The 27862-nt window shown below is 65.4% G+C and overlaps 1 protein-coding gene across 4 annotated transcripts in view; it reads left to right on the top strand.

The window, feature by feature from the left end:
* The window catches only part of ABCG1 (ATP binding cassette subfamily G member 1), a 54135-nt gene extending 28019 nt beyond the window's left edge, over positions 1–26116 (top strand). For 3 of the 4 annotated variants that reach the window (XM_016143450.2, XM_016143451.2, XM_016143452.2), the window contains 13 exons: positions 12720–12837; positions 13766–13898; positions 15501–15551; positions 18121–18266; positions 18526–18649; positions 19712–19826; positions 20086–20234; positions 20390–20491; positions 21514–21682; positions 22915–23015; positions 23126–23284; positions 23993–24111; positions 25191–26116. In XM_016143450.2, coding sequence (XP_015998936.1) covers positions 12720–12837; positions 13766–13898; positions 15501–15551; positions 18121–18266; positions 18526–18649; positions 19712–19826; positions 20086–20234; positions 20390–20491; positions 21514–21682; positions 22915–23015; positions 23126–23284; positions 23993–24111; positions 25191–25419 — 1715 coding nt within the window. In that variant the 3' untranslated portion in view covers positions 25420–26116. Of the gene's footprint in view, positions 1–1193; positions 1628–12719; positions 12838–13765; positions 13899–15500; positions 15552–18120; positions 18267–18525; positions 18650–19711; positions 19827–20085; positions 20235–20389; positions 20492–21513; positions 21683–22914; positions 23016–23125; positions 23285–23992; positions 24112–25190 lie in introns of those variants that run through there. The other variant, XM_036218832.1, reaches the window with a different exon arrangement.
* Positions 26117–27862: the final 1746 nt, after the last annotated feature.

The following is a 27862-nucleotide window of genomic DNA, read 5'->3' as shown; positions in this document are numbered from 1 at the left end:
TTATCTCAGTGGCGCAGAGTGGGGAGCTACTGAGCAACGCTCTCCGGGACTGCGGCGGGCTCCTGCCTGTCTGCGCGACGTGTTCAGAGTTTGTGTGTTCTTGGCTTCGTTAAGGGTTTTTACCTACAAATCATCACAATCATAAATAATAATATCCGTCTGGTAAGTTGTTCTCTGCAAGAATTCCTACGCTGTTCCTTATCTAAGGCTTCCCAGGTGTCCTGCTGGGGCCTACGGTTAGGACGACCCCCCGCATTTCAGACGTGTGAATAAATGCCTCTTTTTTAAGGCTGTGCTCTCGCATGGACCTGATAGCTAGAGGCTTCATTATTTCTGGAAGGTCTTTCGAGAACTTCACATTGCCGGCCGACGAGCACTGCATGGTCGAGACTGTTTTTATGGAAGCATCCACGTCTGTAGTTACTGAGTGGAAATTTCCACCTTTGGAACAAAGCTCCCAGCAACACAGCACTTCGGAATTTGGCTCAGGAACAAGGTCCGCGGAGGTTGTCTTAGGAGGAGGTGAGATGTTATCAGGGGCTGTGCATTTTAATCTCGTGGCTGGACTTTTGTGAGTGAGAACTAAGGGACGTCAAGGCCCTCGCTCGCGCCAGCAGCCACGGGGGCCCGGCAGCCCCGCCGTGCTTGGCGGGACCCGCGGTCTGAGCGTGGCCTGTGGTTGGTGGGAGCCGCGGTGGGAACGTGGCCTGTGGTTGGCGGGACCCGCGGTCTGGGCGTGGCCTGTGGTTGGCGGGACCCGCGGGCTGGGCGTGGCCTGTGGTTGGTGGGAGCCGCGGTGGGAACGTGGCGTCAGCGTGGCCGGCGTGCGAATGCCGTCCTTGGATTTGTAGATATTGAATACGAAACCCGATCGGGCTGCAGTTTTGTGGAAAATGCATTTCCTTCCTTGGTAGCGATCCTAAGGGAACGTGTAACAGGAAAGAGGTTAAGATGACTCAGATTATTCGTGGGACAGAGTTAAAATTTTCTTCCTCTCGCCTCATTTCTTTTAACGCAGTGATTCCTGGGGTCTAGCACCTTAGAGCGACGTGCACTCGGTGGAGGAGGGCTCGGCAGTGCGGCCCCCACAGTGGGTCTGGGTCCAAAGCCCGGCCCTCTCACTCAGTAGCGGGGCAGCTGGGTGAGTTACTTAGCTTCCCGGTAGAACAGGCCACAGTAAGGAGGCGGCCGCCCATCCTGCAGGATCAGTAACGTGATGCAGCTGAAGCTCCGTGCGCGGCGCGTCCTGTTTAACGGACGGCAGGTGCGTGCGCCTCGCTGCTGCGGAACGTGGGCCGGCGTTGCAGGCGCGTGAAGCAAAACGACCGAGCGCGTGAGCTCCTTACTGGGGTGCTGCGACCCTCTGAGGTTCCAGCAGGGAGTACGGGCTTCGAAAGCCCGGGCCATGGAAAGGGAGGGGGTGCCACAGCAGGTGAGGGCCTGATGTCTGATGTCCAGAGCCACATGGCGAATCCGAGGATGGGACGAACGCGGAGACCAATGAGGGAACCGGCCGCCGGGGGATTCTGGCCTTGGCGTCCGCGCTCGTTTCTCCTGGCTGCGGCGTGACGTCACCCCGCCTGCGTCCGTCCGTCCCTCCGTTCAGGTCTCCAGAAGCTGAAGCGAGGTGAGGCATGGTCCCCCGCCTGAGCGAGCACCTTCCGGAGTGGGCGAGAGCGGGGCATGGCCAGTGAGTGCGGGGCGACGCTGACCATGCCGGCCTGGGGACCCACTCGGAGAACCGCTGGGGCAGAGCGAAGAGGAGCCGATGGCTCTCGAGAGCCACACGAAGCCCTCTGAGAGCTGGAACAGGAAAGGGCCTTGCCCGGACTTCTGCTGGAGGCCGGAAAGGGCGTGGGGAGGGGGAAGGCCCAGGGTCCCGGGGTCTCCGCCGCTCCGGGGTGGACGGTCAGCTTCCCTGGGTCTAGGATGGGAGACGGGGCCACAGACACAGCTGTTTGTGGGGCGAAGGGCCAGGCACAGTCCCCGAGCACCCCGTGTACTGGGGGAGCCTGTCAACCCCCCCCTCCACAGTGACCTGAGCGAAGGCTCACGGTCTCATGGGGCATCTCTGTGGGGACAGCAGGTCCCCAGATGCTGCATAACAGGACGGGAATGTCTAGATTCCGCAATTCATGTGATTCTTTCTTATGAGAGTGCAGAATTTTTTTTATCTTCATCTGATCCACAGAACCATGTTTTATTCAGATACGTGTGTGTGTGTGTGTTTACAATGTCTGTCGTGAAGGGACATGTGGGTCAACAGATCCCGGGCACTGTCCAGACAGAGGGGCTGGGCAAGAGCCAACAGGGGCACAGGTCCAAACTGGCATTTTGTCTGTAAACCCTTCTCACCTCTGACTAAAAGAAAAATTGCTGTCTCTGGCCAAAACAGCACTAAGCAGCAAAGTGGTTTGCAGAGGCTGGAGTCCAAGGTCCGCCCCGGCGGGGAGAGCGTGGTGGGAGCGGATGCGTGTGCTCAGGCGTGTTCAAGGTGGGCCGCCAGGACCCCGAGCTTCTCTTCCCCCCGCCCCCCCGTGCCGGCTTCCGACAGGAGCCCACCTGAGCCGACCTCTCAGTATTTAGTCATACTCGAGCAGCACAGAATGAAGTCACCACGGCCACGATCCTCAGCGCCAGCTCGAGGGACGAGATCAGAGACACGGACAGCTGGCGGCCGTCGGTCTGCCCATGAATCGGTGAATCTGAGAGACCTCCAGAGTTTGTTCTCTCGGGAACCTCGTTCCCATGTCTAATTTAAGGTGCCGTCCTACTACGCGGCCTCACTGTTTTTGGTAAAGAACTCGAGCCTCTTCCCCGGCTCGTAGGGGGCGGGTTCTGAGTCGCAGGGGTCACAGTTGATGGGTTTTAAACATCACACCTGGAACACGGAGGGGCCCGTGGCTGGAGCGAGAGCCGACGATTCACGGTGCAGAGGCTTCTGCCTGCATGCCGCCAAGCGGGGCCGTTCCCGTGGCATCTGTGTTCCTGCCACAAATAGATGACTCTACAGAAAGCTTGGAAAACACCCGCCGAGGGCTGACGGCGACATTTACCCCAGGGGAAGCACTTTCACATGCAGAAGGAATGTGGCCTGAGAAAACCCCCAGGCAGCCGGCCGCGGGCACGTGAGGTTCAGAGAAGTTGTTGACCTGGCAGGAGTCACACTGGGCGGGGTGGGTAGCGACCAGCAGTGTGACCACGACCCTTTCCCAGCTCGGTCGCTGCGTGACCTCCAAGCAAGAAGACCCTGTGTGTGCGAGGTCCTGGACCCCCGTCCCTGGCCCGACGCCGCCCTCGGATCTGTCGTAACGGAGCCTCTTCTCCTCACCTGCTCCCTGCTGGCTCAGAGGTGCAGTCGGGAGCCAGACCAACGAAGTTTCATGCCTTCGTGTAAGACCTGTCCCATGAGCCCAGACGGTCAGGCGTCCCAGGTCCTGGCAGGACACGTTCCTGTGACTAGAAGCCGTGGCAGCATGCCAGCAATCACAGCCACTCGCGTGGGGGCCACACCGCCGCCTTCCCTGGCCCCACCAGAGCCGTGGGACGGAGCGCTGTCCCCCCGCCCGCACAGGCCAGGGGCCTGGGCACGGAGAGTGGGCCCGCCCTTCACTCTGCGGGCAGCAAAGAGACGCAGCGGCGGATTGAACAGGCGGAGGAAGACAGCGGGCTGCGTGGAGGAGGACGGCGGCTCTGCGTTTGGGCGGGGGAGGGCGGCTCGTGCTCAGGGAGCCCCGACCGCACGTCCACCTGGGGGCGGGCAGTGGGGCCGGTCCCGACTCATGGAGGAGAAAACAGCGCGCAGAGGCACACGAAGCAGCCCCAGGTCCTGCGATAAGCGAAGGGTAGAGTTAGGGTTTGAATTGTGGCCAGCGACCCTGTAAATGTCATTCCCTTCGCTGGGGACCACTACACTGGCTCAAAGGACCGGTGGGATGGGGGTGGAGAGAGGACAGAAGGTCACTCTTAGTGGGGCAAAGTGCACCAGCGAAGTGCTTGGGAGACCCTTGGCGGCCCGTGGGCAACGAGAGATGGGCCGGGAAGCCCTTGAACCCCAGACCTGGGCACGTAGAGCTGGCCCTGGAGGGAGACAGTGGGGTCCATCCAGAGGGAGCCCAGAGGGGCTCGGAACCCCACCGACTCCCCACTGGTCCAGGAGGCCGCGCCCCAGACTCGCGGGGCCGAGCGGGCTTCTGGGCCTCACTCTGACTCCAGGAGTGGGGTTCACCCGCGAGAGGAACGCGGGGCCAGTGTGTGTGTGTGTGTGGCGGCCCTCGTGATGTCCGTCCCAGCACAGCAGAGAGAGGTCACGGAGCAGGCGGCACCGTCTAGGCTGGCCGCCCCCTCGGCCACACCACGGGCACCTCGGAAATCCTGGCTGCCGTGTCTGGCCCTGTCCCCAGAGGGCTCCGTGGACGGACGGATGGACGTGGCCACCCGCGGCGGGGGTGGGGTGCTGAACCCGGCGCCCCCAGCTCTGCCCTGCTGCTGGGCGGGGACGTGCTGCCAGCTGCCCATCGGCAGCACCATTCCGAGAAGCGCCATCGGCAGCACCGTTCCGAGCAGCGCCGAAGCCACGTGGCCGGCCAGGCCCCGCTCCGGGAGGCTGCCCCGAGCCGGCCGCCCCTGCGGCGCCCCTTCTGCTGAGTTTTGCTCTCTTCCCCTTCCTGTCTGGAGCTTGGGTCTGGGATGAGGAATGCAGCAAAGCGACATGGTAGAGCCGTGATCACGGCTTTCATGAGACAGGTTCCGCTGAGCACGGATCAGCCCCGCAGGCCGGGAGGCCCGACCGCGTGAGCAGCGCCGGGCTCGGCGGACTCTTTGGGGCATTGGGTGGGTCCGGCCTGGCCGCCGGGGCCGCTGAACTCCGAGGCTGTCATGTTGGAGGGTCTCACCTGCTCCCTTTCTGAGAGTTTGCGGCTCGTGGTTGGGGTTGTCCTGTGATCTTTCTTTAATGGAAAGTGGCTCCAGTATCATTCGGCTTTGAAATGTGTCCCAGGAGAAGCCTTTGTTCACAGAAAGAGTGCTTGGGGCTCCGAGTTTCGCCCCCGGGGTTTTCGCTGACCCTGGGGATGGGCAGGGAAGTCATGGGACAGAGCCGACCTTCCGATGTCATCCCTGGCCGGGCGGTGGTGGCCGTGAGCAGAGTTCGGCGCCGGGAGCCGCTCCCTGGGGTGGCAGTGGGAAGCGGACCTTCTGTGCAGGGGGCTGCCGCCTGCGCGCTCTGCTCTCCCAAGTCCCTGCATGTCTGCAGGGGGCGTCAGCACGTGGGGACGGACGTGGCGGTGGCTTCAGGATACAGCAGACAAAGCGTCCACAATCCGGATCCTGGCGGGGCGAGGGGCACACGGGGTGACGTGCTGTTCGCGGTTTGGGGACAAACAGTCGCATCCTCATGTTACGAGCGGTTCTCGCCCCCTGTGACCGAGGCGCCCGCACACGCGTGTCCAGGTCCGTCCGGATGCCTCAAGGCCACTCCCCGGTGGTACCGCAGTCAGCTCAGAAGCGCCTGACGCGCCCAGAGGAAAGAGGTGTGATCCGCGCGTGTGGCTTTGCCTCTCAACGGGGAAGCCGAGGCCCAGAGCTGCCTCCTGCGGGGGGAGCTGCGTCCCTGCCCCACGCCGCTCGGCCGGCCGTTCTTGAGAATGACCCCATGAGGACGGGACACGTGCTTGTTGGTCAGCCAGGCCCCACGCAAGTGACCGGAGCTGGACAGGAACGCCCAGCAAGCAGGGACACTCCAGGGGTGACACGAGCCATCGGAGCAGGAAGCGAGGCAGCAGCCCCCCCGGGTGCAGACCCTTCTCTGCGCCCCCCACCCCCTCGGCCGTCATCCCTCCAACGTGCCCATCTGGTTGCCGACCCTGGCGGTGACCCGGAGGGTCTCTGCCACCCAGACCAGACAGGCTCGATCGCCGTCGCCCGGGCCGGGCTCCATGCTACGGTAGAGGTGGCTCGGCCTCACGCCTCCTGCGAGCGCAGCACACGCAGAGTCCCCGTCGAGGGCCCGTGTGTCACGGCCGCTTGGCCATTCAGGTGGGCAGCCCCACGCGGACCTCGGTACCATCTGGGTGTCCAGGGGAAGAAAGCCCTTGTGACGACCGGATCCTGGTGCCGGAGGGGCTCAGAAGAGCAGGACCCCTCTTTCCTCACGGGGACACTGAGGCCAGGACAGGTGGGCAGCCCGTCCATGGCCACCGCCTAGTCACGAGCATGGCCGGGCTGAGGCGCCGGCTGCCCTCAGCCCCCTCGCTCCTCCCTCCCCACAGCGCCCCCTGGACACCCCGAAGCCCATCGAAGCCCACGTTTCACGCTTAATTGCATTGATCTCAACCTGTTCTTTTAACCTCGTTCTGAAAAGTCTCCACTGGGGACATGCTCCAAGCAGGCCTTGTGCCCATGTGGACTGCACAGGGCGGTCTGAGGGTGACTCCGGTCCCCCAGCGGAGGTAGCGGCAGCTCTCGTCTTCCACGCGGACGGCTCCGCCACGCTGCCCCTGAGGGCTGGCTGGCTCCAACGTGTAACTTCTGCAATGTCCCTGTGGGAGGAGGGAGCCCTCTGCTGAAGGAATGGGGTCCCTCCGGGCAGATCTGGGGGTCCAGGCAGGGAGTGTGCAGGCCGAGGGCGAGTGTGTGCGTTTCCTGTTGCTGCTGTGATGAATGACAAACTCGGTGTCCTAAACTACATGCATGTATTACCTTGCAGCCCTGGAGGGCAGAAGCCTAACCTCTGAGTGCTGGCCGGTGGGTTCCTTCCCAGGCTGGGGAAGAATCCCTTCTCTGGCGCTCTCCTTGCCCCTTGCCCGGGGCCCTTCCGCCCCCTTCCAAGCCTGCGTGTGGCACCTTCAGACCTCTCTCTACCCCACCCCCTCCCTTTCTCCGACCTCGGGTCCAAGGTCACATCTCCAGCCACGGCCTCTGAGCCTCCGGCCTTCTTCTTTCTCTTGTAAAGACCCTTGTGATTTGGGGGCGGGGGGCACCTGGAGAGCCCAGGATAATCTCCCACCTCAGGGTTTTTAATTGAATCCCATCTGCGGTTTCTTTTGTCATATAAGGTAACATATTTACAGGTTCCAAGGATTAGGATGAGGACATTTTGGATATTCTGCTTATCTCCTGAGCATAAATCCCTGTACCCCTCTTCCTGCATCCGCCCACTGACCCCCCTCCCCCATCCGTCCATCCCGCCCCACCCCCACACCCCTGCTTGTTTCCACGCGGTCCTCCCACCAGGGTCCTCCTCACCCTGAGGCCTGACCGCCCCCCTGCCCTCCCCGCCTGGGCGAGCTGGGGCAGTCCGTCTGGGATTCTGGAGCAGCGGTCAGAGCTCCTTGTTCCTGGGCTTAGGGTCAAGGTCATGTCCCTTCCAACCTGCCTCAGCTCCTGCCCACCTCCCCCACCCCCAGCCCCCCAGACAGACACAACCCCGCCCTGCCCTCCCTCAGCCTCGCAAATGCCTCCACCTGAGGTCGTCGGAGGCCCAGCTGCTCCTGGTTTTGTAAATAAAGTTCCCTCGGCACACAGCCACGCCCGCGGGTCACGGCTCGCGGCGCGTCTGCAGAGAAGCGGCAGGGCTGAGTGGCCACACCAGTGTGTCCGCCCCGCAAGGCCCGGGCGGTCCGGGCGCCAGCGCTTCGCAGACAGGGCTGCGAGCCCGCTGTCACCGCCTCCCAGCTGTGTCTGTCCGCGAGGGCCACGCCTGGGGGTCTCTGTGCTGCGCCCAGGGCTATATCCGGGCGGGTCATGCTGGCCCCGGGACCAGGCAGGCAGCCCGAGCCCGCGCGGTGCCCGAGGGCCTGGCCGTCATCTCCGTTTCTGCCCCTCATTCGAGCAGCCGGCAGGCTTGCGGGGACCTCGTATCTGCACACCGCCCGGCCCTCGCCGTGTCATCGGGGCTCCTGGTGATGCCGCGAGGGGTGTTTGTGGCGAGCGGGGCGGCTCACAGGCTCGTCACCTGCTGCGGGTCACAGACTTGAGAAGAGGCAGGGCTGGAGCGGCTTCTCTGTACCCCGGGTGGAGGGGGCGGGAGACAGCCGGTGCGGGTCAGCCCTGCGGGTTCGCTGGGCGTCCCCCTTGTCTGTGGGCCTCTCGGGGTGCTGCCTTCCGCACACGGTCGAGCCCATGCAGCGAGGGGCGCCATCTCCTCGGCTCCTTGCTCTGTCAACAGCCAAGTCACACCGGCGGCTCACAGGGTGGGCGGGGCAAAGGGTCGGGGTTTCCCTGGATGATCCCGTGAAGGAAGGTGGGAGGTTCCGCGTCGCCTCAGGTAGACCCGGCGACATGGGCCAGATGTGTTTAGAGCAGACTTTACCTCCACGCCACCTGCGAGTGAGGTCAGGAGACTGGGCACCGAGCATCTCTGGGGCCCTGACCCAAGTCCCATAGCTCGATGGTGGCTGAGCTGGACCAGGCTGCTCCCGAGGGGCCCGGGACACAGCTGTCAGCACCTAGGGCCGTGCCGAAGCCAGGGGGTCTGAGAACACATGCTCTTCCTCCCCGGTGTTCCCTCTGAATGGTTCGTTTTGGTTCTTTGGCGGTTGAAAAGGTTGAAGAAAAGAGCCCGCCCAGTTATCTAAACCCGTGCAGTCTGCGAGCAGGACAGGCGGGCAGGGTCAGGCACAAGTGGCCTCCCCGGCCGTCCCGGAGGAGGAGGCCGGGCCGGGCAAACTCGCAGCCCCACCCTGGGCCGTGGCCTCAGAAGGTGACCGCAGGACCAGCATGGCTTTCCTGGCTCCCGCACTCACCCCGCCCCAGCTTCGGCCAGGCAGCCCGGGCGCTGATGGCAGGAACACGTCCATCAGCAGAAAGAAAAAATAAATACACTTCCCAGAAACGGGAAGAACACCCAGAAAGTCGCCCGCCCTCGGCCGGGTGGGGGCTGGGGCTCCTCTCCACGCTGTGCCCCCTCCCCGCCCCCTCCCCTTCCTGCCCCGAACCCCCGCCCACTGTCCTCGGGACAAGAGGGGCACCTCGCGGCCCACCTGGCCGTGCGTGGGCCCCGCGGAACTGGCGCTGACTCGGCGGTCGCCCTTCGTGGGGCAGCTCCGGACGTCCCTGGTGGGCGGACGCATGACGGCGACGTGGCGACAGGTGTGGGGCTGGCGGGGGTCGCACGGCCCGCACGTCGGCGTCCCCCGTGCGCGCGCATGGGCTGGCGGGGGTCGCGCGGCCCGCGCGTCGGCGTCCCCCGTGCGCGCGCATGGGTCCCGGTGAGGACGTGAGGGCCAGGATGTGAAGCTCCGTCTCCAGCCCCCCGGCTGTTGGGTGCAGGGACCCCCAGGGAGGACGAGAGCTGACCATCGGGCGGGGCGGGGCGGGGATTGGCGCAGCTCCCTGACCATCTCGCTACTGAAGCCCAGGCCTCCCTCTGCGCACTGGGGACCCCTCATCTGTGGCGAGACGCCCCTCTTTGCCGCGAGGCCCCGGAAGGGGTATCCGGTGTGGCCCTGCCCGCTGAGCGAGCTCTCTGTGAGTGAATAAAGCCGGGATCGTGACCCGTCCGTGGCCTCTGCCCGCAGAGCCCCGCGCAGTGACTCGTTTACCCATAGTGACTTTCACAGCAGACTTAAGCCCTGGAGCGGGCACACGGCATGCCGCGCCGCGCTGGGACAAGCACGAAGCCAGCCTGCTTCTCGGTGGCACGGTCCCCACCTGCCCCGGCGGGGAGGCGGCAGCCCGCGGTGGGCGCAGCGCGGAACCGAAACCCAGGGACCGAGCGACCCCGGGCGGTCTGGGGACGGCCGCGCCTTCCAAACCGCAGCTCGTTAAACCCCAAGTGCGTCGCTCGCTGGAGTCCAGGGGCCAGGGACGAGCTGCTTGTTGTTTCGTGCAGGTCACTGGAGTGGGGGGCTCGAGGGCTCCCAGGGGCCCTGGGGTGCTGTGAGCGCTGCCGGCTGACTCGGTGCCGCGCTGAGACGGGCCCCAGCGTCCGGCGGGCGGTGTTTCACGCGGAGGAGCCGCGGGAGGGCCGGGCGGTCCGACGTGCGTTCCCCACAAGCCCGGGGTCCTTAACACCGCAGGGCTGCGTCGTCCCCAGATGACAGGGGCCCACCATACCCTGGCAAGAATTTTATTTTATTTTTTTGTGTGAGAACATTTCAAGGAAAGAAAAGAAAACTAAAGGAGGAGGTGCAGTCGGGTGAGTTGAGAGCTTCGGGCGCACACGGGGCGTTTGGCCCTTAGCTCTCGAGCGCCTCGCCCCGCACGCACCGAGCGGCCTTGGCCTTCAGGGGGTTCGTTTCGGGGCAGGAAAGGGGTGCGATTTCTTCCCATTCTCTCTCTGGTAAATATCTCACGCAGCAGCAGACCAAATGGCCGTTCCCGAGTTGAGCTGACCGTAGCGGTTCGCCGGGTGGGGTGGCGGATGGGGACAGCTGCTGTCCGGACCCCCCGCTGCGCGGGCAGGGCCGGCGCAGGCCCTGGCCGGGTGCAGAGCCGCCGCCGGAGCTGGCGCCTCGGCCGAGCCGCTGTGCCCTCTCGGGCAGGCCGCTTGCCCTCTCTGAGCCCTTGTTTCCTGTCCGCAAAGTGTGGAGAGGAGGCCGGGTTCGGGGCGCCGCGAGGCGCCAGCGCGGGCGGGGGCGGGGCCCGGCTCCTCTCTGGCGCCGGTCCTCCAGGGACACGATTCTGCGGAGGAGGAGCTGCCTACCACCCAGGCTCTCGGCGCGGCCCGGCCTGTGTGTTTTGGAGCAGTCGTGCTCTGACGTCTTTGTCCTCGCCGCCTGAATGTCCCCTTGGCCCTGCGCCCCGGCCCCGGCCCCACCCCCCGGACCGGCACCCCGGCCCGCGGCCCTGTCTCCTCACTGCAGGACGTGCCCGCCGAGTCTCAGAGCGAGCTGGCGGGGCTCACCACGGGGACCCAGGGTCCACACAGCGCCCGCCCCCCTGAGATGGCGGCCCGGGCCCCTGTTGTCTGTCCCTACTCCCCTCTCTGGCCTGGGATCTGGCCTGGGTTCTGGCCCGGGTTCTGGCCCGGGTTCTGGCCTGGCTGTTTCGGGGTGGAGCGCCCACACACTGGGCAGCCGATGGGCACCCATGGCCCTGCCTGTCAGGCGGTTTTTTCATATTATGCCAAGAACAGGCCTGAGCAGGGCTCATGGACGGGAAATCAGCCTGCACTTGGCCATGGCCAGTGGTCACCTCGGCATCCTCGGGCAGCTCCTGGTTTACGGGGGACCAGCTAGGCGTCGCCTCCGAGCTCTGAAAAGGAACAGCTCATAGAAGGGTTTGCTCGAGAGTAACCCTGCTCTGGGCCCGAACTAACAGGAAGCTGATAACGAGCAGACATTTGCCATCCAGCCCTCCACCGGTGAGGTCACGCACGCCTCCCGTGGCCCAGGTCCCAGAGCCCCTGGCCCCTCAGAGCTCCGTCCTGATCCAGAGCCCGTGGCACTGGGAGCTCGGCCGGGCAGAGAGGGGGTCCCTGCCGTCCCCCACCCTCCTGTCGGTCCAGGGGGGTCCCCTCCCCTCCCTGTCATGAGCTGTGTTTGCTGACCCATCTCATCCGTCATCCGCCTCCGAAGGCAGGAACCAGGCTCATTTGCAGTTCTGAGCGGCCCTGCTAGATCTCCTCCCTGCCCCCCGCTTGTTCCTCTGCCCCCATCCCAGGGGACGGCGGCTGTCGCGGCCGTCCCCAGGTGACTGCCACTCTCTGTCGTGAGCCAATGGCAGGGCCACGAGTCCCCCACCAACCCCCGCGCCTTTGCTTCCGTCTCTGCCCAATTAAGCAGGGCCTCGGGGACTGCCATCTAAACCGAGGTGGCACTGGTGACAGGTTGGGCGTCCAGGCGCCTCGTCTGTGAGAGACAGGAACTCCCCAGACCCCGGCCCGGGGCTCGAACAAACAAACGCGGGGGGGGGGCTGGGGGGAGTGAGCTGCCGGTGCCTGGGGAGGGCGCCTCTCCCGTCAGCCCCCCACCCCCGGCCGAGAGGGAGCTGCAGCGTCGCCTTCGCGGTCCGGAAACGCTCCTCGGGAACTGAGAAATGCTGCTTTGCCTGCGAGCCCGGGTGCTTCTCCTCATTCTTCGTTCTTTCCGCGCGTTTGCACAGTCCACTTGCAGAAACGCGGACGTGGCTCCGTGTGGGTGTCTCGTCCTTTTACGAAGCTCTCGGATGGAGGCTTCGCGGAAACCCCAAAGCAACGCGGTGGGGCTGCAAAGCAATAGACTTTCATTGTCGGTTAGTTAATATATTAACTAGCTGATTATAGAGAAATGATTCATAGAGCGACAGATTCGATGCGAGTAGTTTATACTTGTATACGTTATAAATAAGAATTCATAAACGAAATACTACACTAGTCACTTAGTGAATGGAGGCGCACACACCCCGCGTGGGGCAGCGGAGACGTGGCCGGCGCCGTGGCCCTGGTCCAGGGCCTGTCCCCGCCAGCTGTGGGAGCCGGGACGAGTCGCTGGGTCCCCCGGACACCTGCTTCCTCATCCCGCAGGTGCGGCCGAGGCCAGCCGCGTGCAGGGGCTTTGTGCACGCTGAGCAAAGTGTCACCTGCTGCCGTGTAGCCGGGAAGTGCAGCTGCGGAGGAGACCGAGGCGAAGACGAGTCGCGAGGTCCATTTTCTGGGCCAGAACTTGGCACTTGGTGCCGCAAAGTCGCGCCTCGGCCTGGGTGGCGTGGCCAGAGGTCCTGTTTGCCTGCCCAGCACCGGGGGTGAAACCAGCAAGCTCTGTGATCACCAGATGGCTCACGGGATCTGCTTTTTGCAGGATACAAGACCCTCCTGAAAGGAATTTCTGGGAAGTTCAACAGCGGGGAGCTGGTGGCCATCATGGGTCCTTCTGGGGCCGGGAAGTCCACGCTCATGAACATCCTGGCCGGATACAGGTGAGCGCGCCAGGCCGAGGCTGGCGAGGCCGGCACCCAGCCCCGGCTCTCTGTGGCGTTGGGGCACCGGCGCAGACAGCGGGGCGGCTTCAGTCCATCCCGTCACTGAAGGGACAGTCCCCAGGGAGGCCCGAGGCGGGCGGGTGTGAGGGGCTTTGCGGGGAATGACTCTGAAAGCGCCGGAAGGCAGCACTTGCTCATGGCCACCCGACTGTGGAGGTGGGTGCTCTGCCCTCGGGGGAAGGCACGGGGCAGGGCCCACGGGTCCCCCTGCCCCGCCGGGCTGAGCTGGGGTGCCCGGGAGAGCGTGGGCGTGGGGATGCACGCGGGTCTGGGAGCGAGGGGGCAGCGGGGCTGCACCCCTCACGCTTCCGCACGGACGCCCCATCCCGTCCACTGTGGCCCCCGAGCGCCACGTCCCCGGTGGAGAAGGGCCACGCGCTTGGCCGAGCGGCCCCCGGGCCCGGAGCCCCGTCTTGGAGGCGCGTGAAGCCGCGGGCCTTGCCGTACCGCCTCCCAGTCAGTGCCAGGGCCGGGCCCTTGGGCACCGGTTCTGACGCAGCGGCCGCCGCCCCCGACGGCGCAGGCCTGGCCTCCGGTTCTGTCACCGCCACCGCAGTGAGGCACACGTTGCCCAGAAGCCTATCTGAGGAGCCCCTGAAAAGCCGGGGGGGGGGGGGCGGGACATCTGGCCGCCCGGCTGCGTGTGGGCGCGTGCGTGCATTCGTCGGTTTGCTTCGGCGACCCCTGTCGCAAACGCGCAGTCCCAGAGGGCCTCTGCTCGCCCTCTCCCCCCGTGCCAGTTCCCCGGGTTCCCCGGTCTCCTCCCTCCTGCCCCCCGGTGCCCCTCAGCCAGCTGGGAAGGTGCTGGGAGGGGCCCTGGAGGAGGGGGCAGGAGCCCGCTGACCTGTCCCCTCCGGCCCTGCAGGGAGACCGGCAGGAAGGGGGCCGTCCTCATCAACGGCCTGCCGCGGGACCTGCGCTGCTTCCGGAAGGTGTCCTGTTACATCATGCAGGACGACATGCTGCTGCCGCACCTCACCGTGCAGGAGGCCATGATGGTGAGCGCCCTCCTGCCCCGGCCCTCGCCCCGGGGCACCCACGGCCTCGGCCCCGCCTCCCGCGGAGACAGCATGCGGCGGGGACAGCCTCCCCGGAAACAAACCCGAGCCCCTGGGTCCTCATGGCCCCTGACCAGAGTAACTGGGGTGACCACGGTCCTCCTCTCCACGGGCCAAAGGCCTGTCCTTCCCATCAGCCATCCTGTAGTTCGTGGCTTTGGGCCCAAGTCGCAGTCAGCCTGGTGACAGGGTTAGGGCCCTGAGGGCCTTGGCCTCGTCCGACTCACCTGTGTGTGCCGCCCCCCCGGCGGGGTCCCAGGCCCTGCACACACATAGGCCGACAGGTCACCAAGCGTGTGATCCTCGAAAGCATGAGAGAAAGGCGGCCTCCAGGGTCAGACACTTCGTGTCCCCTGCCATGGGTCCGGAACGGCCACCATGCTCCTTGAACAGACCACGGCCCCCAGGGTCGGCTTCGGGAAGGCCCCGCCCACACCCGCAGGGGCCACACCGACCCGCTGTGGGCAGCGGGAGCCGCCAGAGGAGGCGGGAAGGCCCCTGGCCGCCGTCCACGGGTCACTGTGCGCTGTGGAGGGGCCACTCGGTGTCCTGCTTTCTCCTCGCCCGCCGCGAGGACAGGGCCGCCGGGCTGCCCCTGGCACGTCACGGACCTTCTCAGCCCATGTGCCTTGTGCCCTGGCCAGTGGACGGGGTTCACCTTGGTTCTCCAGCCCGCGGAGGCCTTGCCCTGCGCCCCCAACGGGCTGGGCAAAGCTTCCTCCCTGTGGCACCAGGGAGTGGCCGCTGCCCTGCCTTTCACGCCAAGGACAGTGCCCAGGGGACCTCAGCAACGGGAAGGGGGGCACGGTGTCCGGGCCACGGTCTGCTCTGCAGCCTGCCGGGTGGCGAAGCAGGAAGAGAGGGCCCCGCAGGGCTGCCCCTGTCCTCGTCCCTGGTCCCGAGTGTTCTGTAAGGAGGAGCCGCCTCTCCTCCAGGCAGGGACAGGATGCTCGGGGTCACAGGGCAAGCAGCTGGCCTGGCCGAGCCGACCCAAGGCCCGCTCTCTCCGACGCTGGGACCGCAGCCCCTTCCCGGCCCTACCCCGCGTCCCAGTCACTGATGCTCGCGCAGCTGGGCGGGTCTGACCTCGCCACTGTGCCCGCGAGGAAACAGGCTCCTGGCCCCCCAAAGCCCCACAGGTCAGCGGAGCAGGACAGGGCTGCCGCTGGGCGTGGTGACGGCCACTCAGGTCTCACCGAGCAGGGTCGGGAGCCCAAGGCGGAGCCGGCAAACGGGATCTCAGACAAAAGAGCAGCGAGGCCGGAGTCCTGATCCGTAGCGCGTTTCTGGGGTGCCCGCTCTCAGACGCACCCTGACAAGCGGTGGATGATGGTGTTAGGCCGTCGCTGGTTAAACGGGCAGCCCGCGAACTGCGGAGTGTTCCTCAGGGCACGGCTGTGACCCCACCGAGGGGACGGAGCTGGCCCGGACCCACGGGCGGTGGGAGGCCAGGACCCCCGCGGGTCCCCCGGCTGCCGGGCTCTCGGGCCCTGCCGCCGGCCGCCTGGCCTGACTCCCCTCCGTCGTCCTCGTCCCCTGCAGGTATCCGCACACCTGAAGCTTCAGGAGAAGGACGAAGGCAGAAGGGAGATGGTAAGTGCAGTGTGGGCCGCGGGGCCGCCGGCGGGCCAGACAGTGCGGAACGCCCGCGTGGCGAACCCGGGCAGAGGGGCTTTGTGGCGCCGGTTTTGTTGGTTCGCCCCTGGCCTTCTGCGTGTGGCACGGTGACCTTTCAGAGTGGCCAGGGGTCGGGAGCGACCGCACTGCTGCCAAGACCCCAGCCGGACGCTCGGGTCCAGGCACCGCCACACAGACACGGGAGGCCGCAGCCGGGCCCCGGCCTGGACGCGCAGGCCGCCCCTCTTTGTGTTTATTACGCCCCGTGCTCAGTTTGTTTTTTTACTAAAACGCTAACAGTGAGGGCAGTTAGTCACTGCTTAAAAATAACCAGCCTCCACCCACACGCGCTTGCAGGAATAAATTTGGTTCTCACGTGCGGTTCATCGGCCTTTCAAAAAGCAAACAAGTCTCGGGGTGACCGAGACCTTCGAATCCCTTTCGTCCCTTTTCTTGTCCCCGGAGGCCCAGGAGCGGGGAGCGCCCCCAAGCCCTTCGGCTGCAGCCCCCTCCCTGGCGACGTCAGCCAGCAGCAGGAGGCCCGGCTCACGTTTCCAAAACCCTCCTCCCCTCCACGGCAAGCACCCGTGGGATTTTCGACTCAAGAATCGAACCCGGCGGCTTCCCGTCTGTGACACTCTCTTGTCCCCCGAGGCCCTTGGAGGGCCACAGCCCGGCAGCGGGGGCTGGGGGTCCGCGTCAGCCGTGCCCGTGGCTCCTCGTGCTCTGCCGAGGCAGGGGCCCGTCGGGAGGATTCAGCCAAGGTGCTAAGGAGCCCGACAGCGATGCTGCGCATGCGCCTTCCTTCCCGTGCGCCACACGATACAGACTGTCGCACAAAGGCCAACCACCCGGGTGTGACGAGAAAGGATGGCATCTCGGGGGCCCTCCTGTCTTCGCCCCAGAACTGTTGGGGTTCGGCCGTGAGCCGGGGCCGGGGGTGGTTCATGGTGTCACGTAGGCGGCAGAGTCCCACTTCGGGGATGAGCGGAACCTGTGGCCGGCGACTCTTCACGGCACGTCCTCTCTCCTGGGACGGGCGGGAGTAACATGGGCTTGGCGGGGCCCGAGGCAGAGACGTGGCACACGTGGGGACTGCGCGGGCGCCTGCCCTTCACGGGGGGGAGGGCTGGCTGTGGCTGCGTGCTGCGGGCCCTCCAGGTCTGTGGGGCCGGACGTTCTCCAGCGAGCTCTAAAACAAACCCAGCCTGCGTCAGTCTGGGGAGGACGCTGGGAAGGACAGGCAGGAAACGGGAGGCCCCAGCATCCTCTCCCAGGGGACCGAGGGCAGGTGGGGCCGGGGGACACTCGGCCACGAGAAGGAGCCCTGGAAGACAAGTGGCGGACAGGCAGAGGGCCCGAGGGCGCGTGCCATGTTCGTGGGCCTGGAGTGACCAGCACGACCACCCCATGGCTGTGGCCTGTGGTCTGGAGGCCTCACCGGCCTCGTCGTCCTGGGAAGGCCAGTGGGCACTGTCCACAGGAGCGCGGAGTGTGCCGGGAAGAGCCCACGGCACCCCATCGCCGTTCCTGGGCGACCTCGCCGACCTTCCTTCCGGGTTCGTGTCCCTCGAAGGCACTGCATTCTGGAAGAGGCAGCGGTGTGGGGTTCGGGGATCGAGGATGGGCGGCCGGGCAGGATGCGAACCCAGGCCTGTGTGGCCAGCGGCTTCCCAGCCCGCGGACTGGTGGAGTCCTGGCTCTTCCTGTCGCCGAAGCCACCTCCTGCCCTGAGCGAGCTGGAGTGACTCAAGAGCCGGAATGGAAATTTTCTTCCTCGTGAGCTCCTTCTCCTCCTGGACGATCCCATCTCCTCGCAGAAGCTTCCGAGCTGGGTCCACCCAGATGGACCGGGAGGCGAGACTCACATGGGGGCAGAGGCCAGAGCCACAGGGATGCTGGGCTGGACTCAACGCCGCGCCACGGCCCGCCCTGCAGTCTGCTGACCCTTCCGCGGTGGACTCTCCGTGCCTCGCGGCCAGGCCGCGTCCCGGGCGGGCCTCTGCGGGCAGCGGCGGGAGGGGCCGGCTGCTTCCCGCACCTTCGCCCACTGTCGACAAGGTGGAGGGCGCGCCGAGCCGGCCGCCGGCTGCGTCCGCGGGAGCGGCATCGCGGGCAGCAGTCCCGACCGTGGCCGTCGCCGGCGGCTAAGCGCTCCTCTGCGCCAAGCCGCTGATTCGTTGTCTCGCGGCCTGTCGTGGCGGCCCGCCCTTTGTGCCGGTCAGACACCGGGTCACCCTTGTGTCTGCCGCTCCTCCCATTCCACGGCGTCACTGGCCTGGGCCCTGCGTGCGGCTCCCGCGTGGCCGTCGCCAGCGGGAGGCGGGACAAGGACCCGCCCAGGCAGGCGGCGCCAGCACCGCTCCTCGGCTCCCGGGGACCTGAGACGCGGGAACGGGCAGCCAGGGGCGGCCTCGATCCGCGTGTCCGTCCCCGTGTGTCCGGGAGGCGGGCGGGGGTGGTGGCAGGTGCCCACGTGGGCCCCGTGGGGTGGAGCGTGGCCGGAGGTCCCTGAGGGCCGCTCTGGCTCTGCCCCTGCCCCCAGGTCAAGGAGATCCTGACGGCCCTGGGCCTGCTGTCCTGTGCCAACACGCGGACCGGCAGCCTCTCGGGCGGCCAGCGGAAGCGCCTGGCCATCGCGCTGGAGCTGGTGAACAACCCACCTGTCATGTTCTTCGACGAGCCCACCAGGTATTCGGGGGGTGGTGGGAAGACCCCCGCCCCCGCGGCTTTACAGGGGTGCCTACTGCAGCCTCAGAGGGGGCATGCCCGCCCCGCCGGCCCCATCTTTCCCCCCTCCTGCTCGGGGTCCCGTGCAGAGGCCCGGCGCGCCCCTCCCCCGTCCGAGGCCAGCCGACGCCGCAGGCTCCGGCTCGCACACAGGCCCGTGCCTCGGGGGCGGGCACGGCGTGGGGTCCGCCGGCGTCTCACGGGGCCCCTTGACTTGCAGTGGCCTGGACAGCGCCTCCTGCTTCCAAGTGGTGTCCCTGATGAAGGGGCTGGCCCAGGGCGGGCGCTCCATCATCTGCACCATCCACCAGCCCAGCGCCAAGCTCTTCGAGCTGTTCGACCAGGTACTCGGGCCCCGTCAGCGCATGGGGGTGTCTTCACTGTTGTGTTTCGTAAGACTTTGGAGCCATCGGTGGCCAAGGTGGCAGGCGTGGGGGTGGGAAGGGGTAGGAAGGGCTGGCCACGGGCCTCTCCCTGGGACCGGTGTGTGGCCCCAGTCTCGGGAGGGTCACTGACATTGCTGAGGCTTCACTGTCTCCCCTGTTACAATGGGAGAACACTGGTTTTACTGAATTACTTTATTTGTATAATATCATGTTTTATAAATTTTGGGTTTTTATATCGTGAGCAAAAAAAAAAAAAAAAAATCCCAAGGTTTGAAGTACGTGTGGCTCCAAACCCTTTCCTGAGGAGGTGGTTAGTGTGGAAAAAGCACTAAAGGAATCCCTGGCCACATGACATCTTCAGTCCTCTCTGATTTTACGTGGGTTTGCCTTTGAGGTTTAACGGAGTCCTTGAGACATGACATAAACTTAGGGGAGGAGGAGAGGGCGAGGGAGAGGTCGGACGGATGGGTGGTCGGTGGGTGGGTGGGTGGATGGATGGATGGAAGGGTGGATGGAAGGGTGGATGGATGGATGGATGGATGGATGGATGGGTGGATGGGTGGATGGATGGAAGGGTGGATGGATGGATGGATGGGTGGATGGATGGATGGATGGATGGATGGGTGGATGGGTGGATGGATGGGTGGATGGGTGGATGGGTGGATGGATGGATGGGTGGGTGGATGGGTGGATGGGTGGATGGATGGGTGGGTGGATGGGTGGGTGGATGGAAGGGTGGATGGAAGGGTGGATGGATGGATGGATGGGTGGATGGATGGGTGGGTGGATGGATGGATGGATGGATGGGTGGATGGGTGGATGGATGGAAGGGTGGATGGAAGGGTGGATGGATGGGTGGATGGGTGGATGGGTGGATGGGTGGATGGGTGGGTAGATGGATGGGTGGGTGGGTGGGTAGATGGATGGGTGGATGGGTGGATGGGTGGGTGGGTGGGTGGAGAGCACCCGTTGCTTTACGGAGACAGGGGGGCCTGAGAGTCTCTCCTTGCTCTTTTCCAGCTTTACGTCCTTAGTCAGGGACAGTGCGTGTACCGGGGAAAAGTCTCCAACCTTGTGCCGTATTTGAGGGACTTGGGTCTGAACTGCCCGACCTACCACAACCCAGCCGATTTTGGTGAGTCGCGCAGGCGTCCACCGCACACGGGACGGGTGCCAGGGCTCACGGAGGACGCGTGCGCGGCGGCCTTGCTGGGGGTTAGAGCTCGCTGGACGCTTCGACCGTCCGGTCGCCGCGCAGCTTCTGCAGAATGCGTGAGCGTACTCCCGCGGGGTTCGTGACTGGTTCCAAAATGAAAGAGGCCCACGGTTTGCATCAGCCGCCTCGGGCGCCCGCCCAGGGCCCGGCTGACCGCGCGTGTCCATGTCTCTTGCAGTCATGGAAGTGGCTTCGGGCGAGTATGGGGATCAGAACAGCCGCCTGGTCAGAGCCGTCCGGGAGGGCATGTGCGACTCGGACTACAAGAGGGAGTCGGGGAGCGACACAGAGACGAACCCTTTCCTCTGGCACCGGCCTTCTGAAGAGGTAACGCGGGCAAGACCATTGAGGGGTCCGGCGACGCAGGGACCCGCCGCCCCCGGGAGGGCCGCGGGCGGCGATCTGCGCCCGGCCGCGCGGGACTCCTGCTGAGCCACGAGGCCGGGGGTCCCACCTCCTCTCCGCCCTCCGTGTGTCCCCAGGACCCCTCGCCCACGGAGGGCTGTCACAGCTTCTCGGCCAGCTGCCTCACCCAGTTCTGCATCCTCTTCAAGAGGACGTTCCTCAGCATCATGCGAGATTCGGTGAGCTCGTTTGCAAAGGTCACTGCCGGCCGCATGCTGGTTTCTCGTCCTGGTCCCGCTTGCGGACTGCTGCTTCTCCGCCGCGTCAGTCGGCTTCTGCTCTGCGGGGCCGCCGCTGTGGCGAACGGCCCCCGAGTGCCGGTGGCCCCGGCGGTCGGCGTGTCCGGGCCTTGCTCCTGTTACGTGGCGGTGGCTGAGCGCGGTGGCCCTGCCCCGCCTCGTCTCACCCTGGGCCCCAGAATGGAGGGGCAGGTTCCAGAACGCGGCGCAGGGACAGTCCGGGAGGGAAAGGAAATGAAAACTTTCGGTTTGTGATGCCGACTTGTCCCTCGCGCTCGCGTCCACCGGCCAGGCGTGACATCAGGGAGGGCGCGCCCGCCTCGGGAAGGTGCAGCGAGGTCTGGGCACGGGCAGCTTGCGCAGAGGCTCCTGGGCAGGTGGTGGCGAGTGGCTGGAGCCAGAGTACCGCCCTCCGGTCCAGTATGGACAGTCCGACCCCCCCGGGAGGCGTCGAGTGCTCAGCGGGCCCCTGGGGCCTGCTCTGAGGATGGAGCGGTGTGTAGCAGCCGGGCTGGATCTCTTCAAGAACGGCCTCTACTGTGGCCGTCTTCTGTCCCCCGCCCCACCACGGCCGTCACTTGTCCCCTGAAGGTAGACGGCCCGTGCTCGCCGTTTTGGAACAAGTCTGTTTTAACAGCAGTAAAATGCTGCTGCTGCTGCTGCTGCTGCTGCTGCTGTGTGTGCATGTGTGTGCATGTGTGCACGTGCTGTGTGTGTATGTGCGCGCGAGGTGTGTGTGCGTGTGTGCTGCGTATGTGTGTGCATTGTGGCGTGTGTGCACATTTCTGCGTGTGTGCGTTGTGTGTGGGGGGGGGGCACACGAGCTGGTTTGGGGCTGGGGGGCGGGGCAGACGCAACGGGAGCCCTGCCCGGCGGGTGCCTCTGGTGGCCTCGGCCTGTCGTCTGCCGCCGCCCGGCCTCGGGACTTCCGGGTGTGTGAGCAGAGCCGTGTCTGCTCCCAGGTCCTGACGCACCTGCGGGTCACCTCACACATCGGGATCGGCCTCCTCATCGGCCTGCTCTACCTGGGCATTGGGAACGAGGCCAAGAAGGTCCTGAGCAACTCCGGCTTCCTCTTCTTCTCCATGCTGTTCCTCATGTTCGCGGCCCTCATGCCCACCGTCCTGACGTGTGAGTGCTGGCCGGCCGCCGGCCCCTGCCCTGCCTCGCCCCTCGCGCGGCCGCGCCCGAGCCCCTGGCCTGGCCGCGGGAGGAGTTTGTGGAACACATAGTGTCTCTTTTTGTTATTTAAATACCATTTTCTTTGTTGACAGTTGTAGATATTACTGTATTTTCTGTTAGATGAGAAAATACATACCATATTTAAGCCAAAGGAACGAATCACTAGTGGAACACTTGAGCATGGCGAGGGCTGATGAGGGATTTCTAAAAGGTTTTCCCATCAGGACCCCCTCAAATTCCACTGCTTACCTAACACAGCCCTCGCGCAGCCACGTTTGTGAGTGTGCAAGGCTACTCCCGGCGGGCTTCCGGCCACGTCTAGATTGTTCGCAGGGTGGACGGCCGTTGGCCACTTGGGGCTGACAGGGCAGGAAGCTGCCGCCGTGGCAGAATCCGGCAGGAACTCCCAGGGTTGCTGCCTCCCTAAGGTGCCCGGCATCTCCAAGTCGGGCTTGCGAGATCTCGGCCCCGGGAAGGAATCGCGTTTCTCTAGTTGCTCCATGAGACAAGTTTCATGAGAGACGCTTGTGCCCATCACTGAGCTAAGGCTCAGCCTCGACGCAGATGCTCCCCGCGCGACGACTCTCCCAGTTACGGGAAGGGGGCAGTTCTCCCGGGCTAGTAAATCACTCCACCTCCCTCCATCCAAACCCTGGGTGCTGTAGGTACTGATGGGCCTGCAGCACGGCACGGGCCGGGCGGGGGCAGAGGGCATGGGCCGGGCGGGGGCAGAGGGCACGGGACGGGCTGGGGGGGGCAGAGGGCACGGGCCAGGCGGGGGCAGAGGGCAAGGGCCAGGTGGGGGCGAGGGCACGGGCCAGGCGGGGGCAGAGGGCACGGGCCAGGCGGGGGCAGAGGGCACGGGCCAGGTGGGGGGCAGAGGGCAAGGGCCGGGCGGGGGCAGAGGGCACGGGCCGGGCAGGGGCAGAGGGCACGGGACGGGCGGGGGCAGAGGGCACGGGCCAGGGGCGGGGCAGAGGGCACGGGCCAGGCGGGGGCGAGGGCACAGGCCGGGGGGGGGCAGAGGGCACGGGACGGGCGGGGGCAGAGGGCACGGGCCGGAGGGGGGGGGGCAGAGGGCACGGGCCGGGCGGGGGCAGAGGCCACGGCACGGCACCGCCTGTGCGCGTCCGTGGCACGCCTGCTGTCTCTGCTTGACCCCGCCCCGTCCTATCTGCCAGTTCCCCTGGAGATGGGCGTGTTTCTTCGGGAGCACCTGAACTACTGGTACAGCCTGAAGGCCTACTACCTGGCCAAGACCATGGCCGACGTGCCCTTCCAGGTGCGTGACCGAGGGGAGCGTGTTCGAAGAGGGGCGGGATCCCCCCCGCGCCCCGCAGGGCGGGCCGGGACACGCCGCGTCCCCTGAGTGTGCCGGCCCCATGCTTCCAGATCATGTTCCCCGTGGCCTACTGCAGCATCGTGTACTGGATGACGTCGCAGCCGTCCGACGCCCTGCGGTTCGTGCTGTTCGCCGCGCTGGGCACCATGACCTCGCTGGTGGCACAGTCCCTGGGCCTGCTGATCGGGGCCGCCTCCACGTCCCTGCAGGTGCCAGCCCAGGGGGCGTCGCGGGCCAGGCTCCCTCCCCCACGGGGCCCCGCTGGGTCAGCGCCACCCCGACTCCTGATCCCGCCCCACATCCTGCACCGGCTTCGCCGGGTCGACGCCCGGGGCAGGACTCGCCTGGTCCTGGCCCGTCGGGACCGGCAGGTGCCCCTGCGTGGCGCTCGGTGTCTGCCCCATGCTGCGCTGTCCACACCTCACAGGTGGGGCCACTGAGGCCCAAAGACGCAGTGCATTGGGTCACGCAGGGGCATGCAGTGGGCTCGGAGGCCACGTTCTGTTTTGTTGCCTTGGGGGACCCCTTGACCATCCCTTAGCCACCCCCATGGCACACCCCTGTTCCCGCCCCACCTAAGTCCCTCCACGTGCTCTTGCTAGACACCTGTGCAACCCTGCCCCCCGACCCGCCGAACCCCTGTGCGTTTGCAGTTCCGCAGACCCGTGGCTTCAGGGGGCCAGGTTGGGCCTTTCCTTAAAACGAAGCCAGACCCGTGGTGAATCACGAACCCTCAAAGCGAGCGGCTCGCTCCCCAAACCAGATGCTTCTGCACCGTCCTCGTTACCCTCGTTAGACGCATCCTGGAAACCGGCCTTCGCCAGCTGTCCAGGCGGCTGTGCAGGAAGCGGCCTCCGGGGCTGCCCAGGGGGAGGCAGCCAGGTGGGATGATGAGCTCTCCCTGTGTCCTCCCGCAGGTGGCGACCTTCGTGGGTCCTGTGACCGCCATCCCCGTCCTGCTCTTCTCAGGATTCTTCGTCAGCTTCGACACCATCCCGGCCTACCTGCAGTGGATGTCCTACATCTCCTACGTCAGGTAGCGCGCGGGGGGCTCCGCGACTCGGGGCTCTGCGGTTCCCCGGGGAAGGGACTGCCATCCCCGGGCCGGTGCTCACAGAGGCCTTGGCTCGGCTGTCGGCTCAGCGCCGGCAGGATCCTCGCACCGAGAATCCAAGGCGGCCGGCGCCTTTTAGCTTCTCCTAGTTTTCTGTGCCCCACCATCGTCACCGTCACGGTCACCGCCACGGTCACCGCCACGGTCACCGCCACACACGCACAGGGGAAGTGCAGTGACCCAGGCCCCGAAGCGGCCCCGGGGGCCCTGAATTCTGGTTCATTTGGGGAGCGTGTCGTTCCTCTCCGAAGTCAGAGGTGCTCCCACCACGGTTCCAATCACTGCAAACCCTCGTGAGAACGCAGCAGAAACGGGCCGTGATTCCGGCATCCGGCCTGCGGGCCGGGGTCGCTCGCTCACCCTGCGCCCGGGGCCGGTCGGGCAGCTCAGGCCTCCAAAGGACGCGCTTGTCTCGGGAGCTTTTCTGCCCGGCCGAGCCGTTCCACGTGACCCGCAGACCTTGTCTAGAATGTCAGTTCGGACCCGGGCGCGGAGCTGCGGCGCAGAGGTCCAGCTGCCCGGCCCGCGCCAGGCCCCAAGGCCCGAGGCCCCCGCCTTTCCCCGCCCAGCCGCGTGTCCGTCCTGCCAGCGCCGGGCTGGACGGCCGGTGGACGCTGCGGAGGTTTCGTTAGCGCGCTGGGCAGTGCCTGGGAGGCCGTCGGGCCCTTGACGGGGTCTGACTTCTCCAAGGGGCGCAGTGTCCGAGGAGCCACGGTGGGGTCCACTCGCCTCCCTGCCGAGCCAAGACCGGTGATTCGTTCCCTTCGGTGTTTCGGTGGAGATGCCGGAGGAAAGGAAGCCAGGGGAAACGTAGCGGAGCTGCCGCGTGTGGGGCGGGGGGCTGGAGGTCAGGACGGGTGTCTCTGAGGGGGCCACTCGGGGGGGGGGGCGGGAATCGGGGCGAGGACAACGGCGTTTTGCCCCTAGCGAATGGAGGCCGCGTCGCGGACCGCGCGGGTGGCGTCCGGTGGCCTCCCTCACGCCGGGCGCGTCCCCCGCAGGTACGGCTTCGAAGGGGTCATCCTGTCCATCTACGGCCTCGACCGGGAGGACCTGCACTGCGACACGGACGAGACCTGCCACTTCCAGAAGTCGGAGGCCATCCTGCGGGAGCTGGACGTGGAGAACGCCAAGCTCTACCTGGACTTCCTCGTCCTGGGCGTCTTCTTCATCTCGCTGCGCCTCGTCGCCTACCTCGTCCTGAGGTACAAGATCCGGGCGGAGAGGTAGAGCAGCCGCTGCCCGAAGCCGGGAAGCAGAGACACTGCGGCCGGGCGGCGCGCGGCCTGCGCGGCGAGCCTGCGCCCGAGGACACGGGGCCGCGCGCCCGACCGCCCCGCCGGGCCTTCTCCCCGTCGCCCTTTCTAGCTTTAACTAGGAAGATGTAGAAAGGATGTTTTTTTATATGCAGAATTTAAAACTATCACAACTGGGGCAGGATTTGGAACTGCAGCGAAGCCGGTGACCGGAGACTTCCTCCTGGCGACCGGGGGACCCTGGTTGCGGGCAGGGGCGCGTGCGCAGCCCCTCGGCGGGCCGGGCGTCCTAGTGGAGGAAGACAAGCGTGCGGTGGTCCCCATTCGTGACTCGTCTCTCATAGTTACGGTCCGTCTCTTTCCAACGAGAAGTCATTTTCCGAGCCAAAAGTCAATGAATTTCATTCGTTTTAAGAAGCTGTATCTTTTTAGTACTTGCCGAAGAGAAGCGTTCGGGGCGAGTGGCATGCTCTGTGTAGAGATACGGAACTCGGGACGGACTCAGCGGAGGGGCCCAGGCTGAGGGGACGTGGGAACCGTGTGCGCTAAGCCGTGCAGAAATTTAAAAAACTACACAAAAAGCTGTAAGGCGGAGATGGCCAACCCTTTCGAAGTCTTTTATTTCCCCCACGCTTATTTTAAGCAAAATATATATATTTCTTTCTTCTTAACTTTCTGAGCACCTTCATTTTGCCTAAAAAAAAATTTCCAGAAGATCAACCCCATTGAGATTTTACAAACATCTTCTGTGTCCTCACACATCACACCGACTACCTCCACTGAACCTGGGAGAGCCGGGCTCGGGGACCGTCCCAGCGTGAGCGGCGAGGGAGCCGCAGGTGCAGCCGGGGACGCCCACCTCGCCGACGTCGGGAGACCCCACGGCCTTCGCGAGGGACGGGCGGGCGGCCGACGCCCGTCGCCCCACGAGGCACCTGGAGCTGTGCCTGGGCCCCTCTCCCGAGTCCGGCCCGGGGTGTCACAGCTGCCTTGTGACCTCAGTGCTGGGCCTGTGGAGACCCCCTTCTTCCTGGTGACGGAAGCACATGGGCGGATCTCTGGGGCGGGAACGGCGGGTGCGTCTGTGGGGTGATCGGCCTGGAGTCCCTCACGGGGCACCGTGTGCATGCCAGCAGTCGGAGGCAGCGCGGCAGTGTGGCGGGAGGTGACTGTGGCCCGCGAAGGCCGCCGGAGGAAGTGGAGTCGCCTCTAGAACATCACCGTGCTGGAATTAGGCTCTCGGATGAAAGATGGCGCCTTGGGGGGCAAATTCACAAACGCTCTGACCCTCCGTCTCCTCGTCTGCACAGAGTCGTGCTCGGTGGTCTTCACGGCCACTGTCGGCTGTGACAGTGTCCTCGGTTCTGTCCCCAGCGCTCTCATTTCCTTCTTCGGAGAATGAGAATTCGGTTTTTACTTACACACGCGCATCTGATTTGCAAAGGCTCAGACACTCCCTGTCCACCCCTAGATCCTTTATAGCAAACGCAGTCAAGATCTGTGAAGATGTCATTCGAAGGTTGCTTGTTCTATATAAATACAGCGTTGCCTTGCAGGCCGAGTTATCAAACCAGGGTCAAACTCAGCTTTACAAAAAGTCTCCATTTCCTTCCAACGTGGATCCGCCCGCAGGAGATCCCGCGGTGGAACGCAGCCGGGAGGTGGGCAAGGTCGTGTGTCACGCCTCGGAGTCGCATCAGGCGGGGTCAGCGCCTCCCACCGCTCCTGCCGAGCGGGCCCTTCCGCTTGTGGCTCTGTGACCCCGCCGAGGACATGCACGGGAACGGCGCCGAGTAGGGCCGACGGCCGTGCTCCACGGGCAGCTTCGTCTCACGTGGTGTCCGAGGAGGGAGCGGTCTCCGCGGGGTCCGTGCACCCCGTGTGTCGTGCCATTTCCCGCTGCTAATAACAGGTCACACCCTCCCCGTAACGGGTGAGGACCGGGTTGAGGCCCCCCACGGGCTGCCCGGCTTCTAGAAGGGGTTATTTTGTTAAGCATGCTGACCAGAGCGAGCGCCCCAGGGCCATGTGCCCGGGAAGACCTAAGCCACATCAAGCGAGGACGTGTCCAGCCGGGGCCGCCTCCGCCGCCAGCCCGGGCCCCTGCTCATGCTTTCCCGTAGGGACCCTTCACGGCGCTTGCCCAAGTGCTGCCGTTCTGTTTGGAGACATTCGCCCTCTGCCACCTAGTGTAGCTCCATAAAACACCCTATTCCACCCGAGACCGCCCCGAGCGACTCACCCCTCTGTTTTTTCTAAATAGCTGCCTTCGAGACGTAGGTGACGATGTGCCATCTTTCATACCCTGGGATTCGAACAGCCCGACTTCCCGACTCTAATTCTCCTAAGTAGTTTCTGAATGTCGTTACTCTAACATCCTTTTCTTGTCTGCACGTCTCGGCTTGGAAGGAAGGACG

This window comes from Rousettus aegyptiacus, unplaced genomic scaffold, assembly GCF_014176215.1.
Source record: "Rousettus aegyptiacus isolate mRouAeg1 unplaced genomic scaffold, mRouAeg1.p scaffold_m13_p_4, whole genome shotgun sequence".
NCBI lineage: Eukaryota > Metazoa > Chordata > Mammalia > Chiroptera > Pteropodidae > Rousettus > Rousettus aegyptiacus.
The sequence above is the reverse complement of the archived record's forward strand: the minus strand, read 5'-3'. Positions and strand labels throughout refer to the sequence as shown.